Raw genomic sequence first — 10,354 nt, 5'->3', positions numbered from 1 at the left:
ACACTATAGGGCAACCCATTTAATATGCACACCTTTCGATTGCGAGAAAAAAAAACAGAGCACCCAGAGGAAGTCCATGCGGAGAATGTGGCCGCTCCACACAGTCATTGGAGGGTGGAATCGAACCCCGGTCCTTGGCACTGTGAGGCTTCAATGATAGCAACCCTTAAATCTCTGTGGATTCACACCATTACTATAGATGTTGGAGGACGATGGCCTAATGGACCTATCACGAGATTGTTAATTCATAGACTTAGGTAACATTCCCCATGGCAGATGTTAGAACTTCAATGAGTCCAATGATGATGATGAAACAGTTGTCAGTTGTCAGGAAGAAAAACCATTTCATTCACTGATGTCCTTTGGGGAAGGCGATCTGTCATTCTTACCTCATCGACCCCACATGTGACTCCAGACCCGTAACAACCTTGTTGACTGTTACATGCTCTCTGGGCAATTACAGAAGCGTAGGAAATGTTTACCTACCCAGCAATACCCAAATCCCTTTAATTAAAAAAAAAATGGAGTTTCTCATGCACAGCCAAATCCCTGCTGCAGCCATAACTCCCTTTTTCGATTTTACTCTGGGATTGGATATCCCCACAGTGAGTGCATCATCACAAATATGAAATGATCAACTCCAAATTTGATCCAATTTAAAAGATCAAAAAATGCAGGAAAATAAGGCATTCTTCCTCCAGGTGTTGGATTGGAAGGTTTGCGATGAAGGAGACCCAGGACCTGCATGCACTTGTTGAGATGTTTATGCACGTGGCGGTAGGGTTTTTAAGTTCAGGTGTCCCAGAGATGTTTAGTGCAAAACTTGCACCCGCACCTCTCCCCTCACCTCCGTCCAAGGCCTCAAATGATACTTCGACATATGACAGAAATTTACCTGTACTTCCACCAATGTTACACCTGATGTAGTCTCCTCCACATTCGGAACATCTCTGAAACGCCAACACCAACTGTTATGAAGGGTTGGGTGTACTTTAAGAGGGTTAAACGCAGCAGAACTATCAGATGCAGCACCAAATGTTCTCAATAAAGTAAGAATGTAATATTTGGTAAAACAACTCGATTAGCTCGTTGCCTGGAGACAAAAACAAATTTGAATTCGGCCAATCAGTTTAAATTATATTTCGAAAAATATGAAACTCCAGTCCAGTTTTGAATTGATTATATTGACAATCTTAAAAGTCAATGACACAATCTGATGCTCTGGGGTATAAAACTGGGAAAATTTAATATTTGGGAGGAGAACTGCCATGCCACCAGTCTGCCTGAAAAATAGCTCTCTTAAAACTACTTTATAAATCTGTAATTTCTGATGCAGAAATTCCTATGAGGAAGATAAGAAGTCACAGGAAGATCCAAATAGATCAATTGAAAGCTGCCTGGTTGAGTGATAAGAAATGTGGTTTAGGAAATCTTAATTGGGAGTTTTTGGTAACTGATTTCATAGAAGGGAAGGTAAAAGATGGGTTAAAGTAAGTATTTTTTCATAGTTGTGAGTTAATTATTCTCTGTTACACTTTAAGAAATAAAGTAGTTAATTATTACTTTAAATAGAACTTGGCCATTCGAATATTTACAGATTACAGCTAAATATTTCTGTGTTGCTCGTTTTAAATTAGGCAGAAAAGTTAACACCGACCATCCCCACTGCTCCATGGCCGAACACTTCAACTCACCTCCCACTCCCCCAATGAAGGATATGGAGGCACTTATAGGAAGGATGTGGAGGCACTGGAACGGGTGCAGAGGAGGTTTACCAGGATGTTGCCTGGTATGGTAGGAAGATCGTATGAGGAAAGGCTGAGGCACTTGGGGTTGTTTTCATTGGAGAAAAGAAGGTTTAGGGGTGACTTGATAGAGGTGTACAAGATGATTAGGGGTTTTGATAGGGTCGACAGTGAGAATCTTTTTCCACGTATGGAGTCAGCTATTACAAGGGGGCATAGCTTTAATTTAAGGGGGGGTAGGTATAGGACAGATGTTAGGGGTAGGTTCTTTACTCAGCGAGTCGTGAGTTCATGGAATGCCCTGCCAGTAGCAGTGGTGGACTCTCCCTCTTTATGGGCATTTAAGTGGGGATTGGATAGGCATATGGAGGATAGTGGGCAGTGTAGGTTAGGTGGGCTTAGATCGGCACAACATCGAGGGCCGAAGGGCCTGTACTGAGCTGTATTCTTCTATGTTCTATGTCTCTGGATTAAGAGTCTAGTAATAGTACCACTAGGCTATCTCCAGGAAACATATTGCCATGATCTCAGCATGACCTTGAACTGTTTTTTTTAATTCACTTGTGGGACTTGGACATCACTGGCTGGCCAGCATTTATTCCTTGTTCACAATTCACCCTGGAGAAGGTGGTTGTGAGCTGACACCTTGAACTGTTACAGTCCTCATAATAGGTTGACTCATAATACTGTTAGGGAGAAGTTGCAGGATTTCGGCCAAGCAATACATTTCCAAGTCAGGATGGTGAGTGGCTTGGAAGAGAACTTGCTGGTGGTGTTACTCCCAGGTATCTGCTGCCCTCGTCCTTCTGCATGGATGTGGTTACGGTTTGGAAGATACTGGTGAATTTCTGCAGTGCATCTTGTAGATCGTATACACAGCTGCTACTGAGTGTTGGTGGTGGAGGGAGTGGATGTGGTGCCGATCAAGGCGGGCTGCTTTGTCCTGCATGGTGTCAAGCTTCTCGAGTGCTATTGGAACTGCATGCCTTCAGGCAAGTGGAAAGTAATTTGTCACACTCCTGACATGTGTCTTGATGATAGTGAACAGGTTTTTGGAGACTCAGGAAGTGACTGTATTCCTTGCCTCTGACGTTCTCTTGTAGCCACTCCATTTATATGGTGAGATAGTTGAGTTTCTGATCAATGGTAATCCCTAGGATGTTGATAGTGGGGTGTTCAGTGATGGTAACACTACTGAATGTCAAGGGACAGTGGTTAGATTGTCTGTTATTGGAGATGGCTTTTGTCTGGCATTTGTGTGGTGTGTATGTTACATGTCACTTGTCAGCCAAGCTGAGATTTGTCCAGGTCTAGCTGCATTTGTACATGGTTTGCTTCAGTGTCTAAGGAGTTGTGAATGGTGCTGTATTGTGCCAATGATTGCACAAACATCCACAGTTCTGACTTTATGATGGATGGAAGGCCAATGATGAAACAGCTGATGAACTTGGATCTAGGACACTACCTTGAAGAACTCTTGCAGAGATATACTGGAGTGGAGATAATTGACTTCCAACAACCATGACCATCTTCCCATGTGCCAAGTATGACTCCAACAACAGAGGGTTTGTCTTGATATCCACTGATTCCAGTTTTGTTTGGGCTCCTTGATGCCACACCTGATCAAATTGCAGCTTTGATGTCAAAGGTTGTTATGTTCATCTCACCTTTGGAATTCAACTCTTTTGTCATATTTGAACCAAGGCCAGGAGCTGAGTTATGGCACTTGTGGGACCCAAACTGGGTGTCATTATTATTGAGCAGGTGCTGCTTGACAGTGCTGTTGATGACACCTTCCATCCCTTTACTGATGATCAAGAGTAGGCTGACAGGCTGGTATGGAACATATTGGCTAGGAGAACAGCATGTTCTGGAGCACCTGCCTTCTTTACTATTGTCAGAACTCAGCCTTTGTAGTATCCAGTGCCTCCAACTGTTTCTTGACATCACATGGAGTGAATTGGCTGGTAACTGGCATCTGTGCTGCTAGGGACCACTTGAAGAGGTCGAGATGGATTAACTATTCAGCACTTCTGCCTGAAGATTGCTGTGAATGGTTCAGCCTTATCTTCTGCACTAATGTGCTGGCCTCTTCCATCAGTGGGGATGGGATTATTTGTGATGCTTTCTCCTCCTCCTCCAGTGATTTGTTTAACTGCCCACTGCTATTCATGATTGGATATGCCTGGACTGTAGAGCTTAGATCTGATTTGTTGGTTGCGGGATCACTTACCTCTGTCTAACACTGACTGCTTTTACTGTTTGATATGCGAGTAGTCCTGTTTGGCAGTTTCACCAGTTTGATGCCTCATTTTTAGTTATGTCCTCCTGCATTCTCCTGAACCAGGGTTAATCCCCTAACTTGATGGTTATGGTTGAGAAGAGGGTATGCCTGGCCATGGATTACAAATTTTGCTGGAGTGCAATTCTGCTGATGTTGATGGCCCGCAGCACCTCATGGAGGCCCAATTTTGAGTTGCTAGATCTGTTCGAATTCTGATACATTTTGCTCAAAGACAGTGCCACACAATATGATTTTAAGTATTCTCAGTGAGAAGATGGGCCTGTGTCTCAAAAAAGACTGTGCAGTGGTCACTCTTACCGATACTGTCATGGACAAATGCATCGAAGCCAGCAGACTGGTAAAGAGGAGTTCAAATTGTTTCTTTCCTCTTGTGGGTTCCCTCGCCACCTGCTGCAAAAATGGGCTAGTAGTTCTTTGCGTTAGGACCTGACCAGTATGATCAGTAGAGATGGTGCTGAGCTACTCTGCAATCCCACCATGACAGACAGTGTAATCCGAGTTCAATAAAGTCTGGAATTAAAAGCTGGCCTCATGGCAACCTGTAACTAACCATTGCCAACTGTCGTAAAAACCCATCTAGTTCTCTCGTGTCCTTTAGAGGGAGATCTGCCACCTTTACCTAGTCTGGCCTACATGTGACTTTAGACCAACAGCAATGTCGAACAAACCACTCACTTGTAGGTTAATTAGGGATAAACATTAAACGGTTGCTGTGTCTGTGATGTCCACACTCCATGAGCGAATAGAAAAAACAGTGCCATCAGAAATGATGACATTAGCTTCAGACTATTCTTTGCAATAATCTTAAAGATGCACTAAGTGAAGTTGTTTCTTGTCTGCTTTCCAAATGCCTTGATTCTCTTGTCTCTCGAAACTTTATTCAACTCAGCCTTATATAAAGGCAATGACCCAGCTTCCAATTCTTTTTGGGGAAAAGAACTGCAAAGATATCAATCCTCAAATAAAATTTCTTATCTCCATCCTAAAAGGGAGGCCTCTTATTTTAAAACGACACTGCCTAGTTTAGTCACCTCTAGAAGAATAAACATCTTCACCCACCTTTACAAAGATCTTTCAGGATTGACATGCTTCAATAACATGCCTCTCATTCACAAAGGATATCAGTCAAATCTGTTAAAACTGACTTCAAAAGATAAGCCCTCCTTTCTAGGAGTAAGTTGTGTAAACTGTCTTTAAACTTTCAAATATGGAGACCAAAGCTATACTCTGTATTTCAGGTACGATCGCAAGACCTTGTACAGCTGCAATAAAAACATGCCTCCTTTATATTCCAATCCCTTTGCAATAAATTAGGAGAAAGCAAGGACCACAGATACTGGAGATCAGAGTCAAAGACTTTGGTGCTGGAAAAGCACAGCCAGTCAGGCGGCAGAGGGGCAGGAGATGAAGGGCTTTTCCTGATGAAGAGTTTATGCTTGAAATGAAGAGTGGGCAGAGCCTAGAAGCGCAACATATCATGCAAAACTAAGCTCTAACTAAAAGTTCCTTCATGTTCCTCCAAAACAGTATCAATCGCATACTGACATCTGGTGACATGCAATGCACATGGAACAACATTAAAACTGCAAGTTGTGACCTAGTTCACACTACAGGCCCTGAAAATAAAATGGTGTTCAAATAAAATCATGTGAAACAGGGCAACATTAACCAAGGCACCACCTGTATGTAGACACAAGAAGTGATTAGAAAGGCAAATGGAATGTTGGCATTTATTGCAATGGGTGGAAGTGTGGGGTGCTGGAGACGCACAGCCAGTCAGGCAGCACCCGAGGATCAGGAGAATCGATATTTCAAGTATAAGCCCTTCATCAGGAATTAGGCTTGTGGCCCAAAGAGGCTGAGAGATAAATGGGGAGGGGGGGGAAGAAGGTAGCTAGGAATGCGAAGGAAACTGATGAAGTCCACATGGATTCCGTGTGGTTGGAGGGTCCCAAGACAGAAGATGAGGCGTTTTTCCTCCAGGCGTGGGTGGTTAGAGTTTGACGTGCAGGAGGCCCAGAACTTGCATGTCCTTGGTGGATTGGGAGGGGGAGTTAAAGTGTTCGGCCACAGGTTGTTTAGTGAGTGTGCCCCAGAGATGTTCTCTGAGACATTTCACAAGTTGGCGTCCTGTCTTCCCAATGTAGAGTGGACCTCATCGGGAGCAAATGACACAGTAAATGATGCGTGTGGAAGTACAGGTAAATCTCTGTCGGATGTGGAAGGCTCCTTTGGTGCAGGTTTTGCATGTCTTGTGATGGCAGGGGACAATGCCAGGAGTGAAGGGTGGGCAAAGACCTAACAAGTGAGTCACGCAGGGGATGGTTTTCTCTGGAACGCAGATAAGGGTGGGGAGGGAAATATATCCCTAGTGGTGGGGTTTGTTTGGAGATGGCAGAAATGGCAGAGGATGATGCAATGTATCTGGAGGTTGGTGAGGTGGAAGGTGAGAACCAGGCCGGGGGGTGGGAGGGGGAGGTGGTGGTGGTGGTGGTGGTTTTGTCCTTGCTGCGAGTGAAGGGGTTGGGTTCAAAGGCGGAGGTGCAGGAAATGGAGAAATGGAGATGTGCTGGAGTCCTCACTTTCTCTTAAGTCCATTAATAGGAAAGGTTTTGAGGGATATGGGCCAAATGCAGACAGGTGGGCCTGGTTTAGTTTGGGAACATGTCTGACATGGACCAAAGGGTCTGTTTCCATGTTGATTACTCTATGCCTCTATAACTGACACCTAGCAGCTCCATTACTTTAAGATTATAGAATAATCCTATCTCACTGCGCACTACTAGATCCAGAATAGCCTTCTGTCTGGTTACCATGAAAACATAACTGCTCTAAGAAAAAGTTCTGAATATACTCTTTTCTGAGTTTCATTTCCCATTTAATTCATCTAATTAATCGATTAAAGCAATTTAAACTATTCAGACAAGTGACCACAACTTATATCTACCAAAATGAATCTTTTTTCTTGCTTTTACAAGTCAAATTTCATTGTTGTCTCAATAGTAAAGGCATCCTTAATCAACAAAGCAACCCCACAAACATTTCCTAGCTTTCTACCTTTTCAAAATGTCAAATGCCCTTTAATGTGAAGACTTCAGCCTTTATTACCTTGTCGTCATGTTTCTATAATGGTGATCAGGTCATAAATATATAAAATAAAAATGTATGTGTTAACAATTTATGCATTTTGTATTAAATGATGTGGTCATTTAGAAACAGCATCTGTAACTTTTTTTTAAACCACATTTTAAAAATTCATTCATGGGATAAGGCCATCGCTGGCTAGGCCAGCATTTTATTACCCATCCCTAATTGCCCAGATGGCAGTTTAACAATCAGCCACATTGCTGTGGGTCTGGAGTCACATGTAGGCCAGACCAGGTAAGGACATTAAAAAGAACCAGATGGGTTTTCTAAAAATCAACAATGGACTCATGGCCATCATTAGACTCTTAATTCCAGATTTTTATTCCATTCAGATTCCACCATCTGCTGTAATGAGATTCAAACCAGGGTCCCCTAGACATTATCTACGCCTCTGGATTGGCAGTCTAGTGATAATACCACTAGACCACCGCCTCCCATATTTTGCAATCTCTCACTTTATCTGCTTGCCCAGTCTTACTATTGGTAAATTGCATGGAAAGTTAGCCTTTCATTTAGTTTTTTCTCTTGAATATTTAAAGCAAAGAATACTTTTACAAGGTTTCTGGGTATTTTGACATTTACAAAAGGGACAAAAGTACACCATGTCCTGTTTATTTTAAACTAATGTCAGTCAGAATGTTTTGGGTTAAGTTTAAAGGCTTGAGCACAAACATTTAGACTGACATTGCAGGGTAATACTGAAGAGGTCAGACACACTGTCTTTCAGATGAGATGTTAAGGTGATGTGCTGTCTGACCTCTCAGGTGGATATAAAAGATTGCATGGTTAGGAAAGACAGTTGATGGTAATGAAGAAAGAGAGTGAAAGAAAGGAATTAATTCCAACCAATTCCTACTCCGCTACTAAACTGAACTCTACAGATTGGTAATGTGCCGGCTCCAAATTCTGTTGTGCGTCAGCTTAATTGATTTCAGTCAGTGTACTCGTTGAGTCATCGCAAATGGCCTCTTAAATCCCTTGGATAGGGATAGGGGAGAAAAAAAAATGTTATTCAAACTTCCTGCTCCTGATCACACCTCAGTAAGGATGATTGGTGCATGTACCAATATTGCATAAAAAGACTTTTGGATTTAGCTGGGGTAAATAGAGAATCAACATTCCTTACTTGCAAAAGAAAGGTGGCCTTTGAAATAAGTGTCAGGTTAGAAAACATACCAAAGCTATAATCAAAGCAAATAATTAATGCCTTTTAAAGAGAAATGAAAAGGATTAAATGTGCAGTAAAAGGAGACAATATCTCATATCATTAGGTCAGTAAAATTAAATTTGAAAATACAAAAATATTTGCTAACCGGAAGGGTCTCTCTACATGAGATTAGATTTTGTGTCTGTAACTTTGCAATAGAACTTCTGTGAACATAACTGATTTCCTACTTACTAAAAAAAATAGAAAACTGTTGGGATTATAGAAAAATCGTTTAAATGATAGAATCTCTACAGTGCGGAAAGTGGCTATTCGACCAATCATGCATGCACCAACCCTCCGAATAACATTCCACCCAAACCGAGTCCCCAACCCCATTCCCATGACCCCACATTTACCATGGCTAATCCACTTAGCCTGCACACCTTTGGATTCTGGGAGGAAACTGGGTATCCAACAGAAAACCATGCAGACACAGGGAGAATGTGCAACTCCACACAGACAGTAATCCAAGCCTGGAATCAAACTCAGATTTCTGGTGCTGAGAAACAGCAGTGCCTACCACTGTGCCACCATACTGCCTTAAATGTTTACCATATAAAAATTGTCATGTTCTGAAAAGAGAAAACAGATACTCATTTTTAAAATACAATTATCTAATTTTAAGTGCATGTTACCTGAAGAGTTGTTCACCATGCTGGATGCCATGTTGTATGAAGTAGTCTGAGGGTTTGTCATTATCGAGCTGTTATTCACAGATTGGCTGTAGGGAGAGCTAGAGCCCATCATGCTACTTTGGTTCATTCCAGTGTATCCAGTTTGCCTAAAAAGGGACAGCGTAAATAGTGGGTTTATGTAAACCTGACACAGACTTACTAAAAACATAAAACAAATGACAAAGGTATGTACTTGACAGCGTGAGCATGCTCCATGATCAGTTAACATGGGGAGGACTCCACTATTGGAGAAAACACTCAATTGAAAACAAAGTGTGGAACGCCGAAGAGTGAGGAGAAAGATAAAAGGTCAAGTGTGTTAAGCAACAGCAAGCACATCAATAGTACAGCATTTAAGCCTGCTTTATACATCACTCATAATTCTAGTGGCAGCTTTTAGGCTGACTGACACACAATTATCAGAACCACTGTAAACTGGATGGTTTTGACCAACTCGGAGCCAATGTTCATTTATGTCCCTGGGAAGGCTGACTTAATATTGTTTATACACATGACTATCTGTTATTTCATATATAAAAGTATTCTTGATGCACATTTGACAATCAAAATGCCACTAGCCTAGTATTCGAACAGATGAAAGACTCAACAAACAATCAAGGTATTTTTCAATGTATAATTTCAGTTACATCACACTGTAAACTTTTGCTATAAATTCTGTGTCTTGCAATTGTGTACTCCACAACCACCTGATGGAGGAGTGGCACTCTGAAAGCTAGAGCTTCTAATTAAACCTTTTGGACTATAACCTGGTGTTGTGTGATTTTTTAACTTTGTACACCCCAGTCCAATACTGGCATCTTCAAATCAATACTTCTTGGTAGCTTCTAATTAAGGACTTCATTTTTGCCTAAGGCTCAATCCAATTATTGATATTTTTATTTGTACAAGAGCAGTGACTCTTATTTTCAGATTGGATAAAACCCTTATCTCAAATCACACTGATACTCTTATAACATACCTGTGCTGCACCAACTCTTATGCCTCTAAAATCTCTTTTTCTGTACTGCAGCATTAAAGATATCCAATAAATGATCCAATTGGCACTGTTCATTTATTATTAGATCACATACCAGAGCGCTCCTGGAATGATCTTTGGTAAAAGTGGATAAATCCCAGGACCTGATCAGGTGTACCCTAGAACTCTGTGGGAAGCCAGAGAAGTGATTGCTGGGCCTCCTGCTGAGATATTTGTATCATTGATAGTCACAGGTGAGGTGCCGGAAGACTGGAGGTTGGCTAACGTGGTGCCACTGTT

The 10,354-nt window shown here is 41.8% G+C and overlaps 1 protein-coding gene across 2 annotated transcripts in view; it reads right to left on the bottom strand.

Moving 5' to 3' along the window:
* arid1b (AT rich interactive domain 1B (SWI1-like)) overlaps positions 1–10,354 on the bottom strand; it is a 583,262-nt gene that overhangs the window by 90,175 nt on the left and 482,733 nt on the right. For both annotated transcript variants that reach the window (XM_043696151.1, XM_043696152.1), the window contains exon 11: positions 9,040–9,185. In XM_043696151.1, the coding sequence (XP_043552086.1) occupies positions 9,040–9,185 (146 nt within the window). The remainder of the gene's footprint in view (positions 1–9,039; positions 9,186–10,354) is intronic.

This window comes from Chiloscyllium plagiosum, chromosome 9 (genome assembly GCF_004010195.1).
Source record: "Chiloscyllium plagiosum isolate BGI_BamShark_2017 chromosome 9, ASM401019v2, whole genome shotgun sequence".
Lineage (NCBI taxonomy): Eukaryota > Metazoa > Chordata > Chondrichthyes > Orectolobiformes > Hemiscylliidae > Chiloscyllium > Chiloscyllium plagiosum.
The sequence above is the reverse complement of the archived record's forward strand: the minus strand, read 5'-3'. Positions and strand labels throughout refer to the sequence as shown.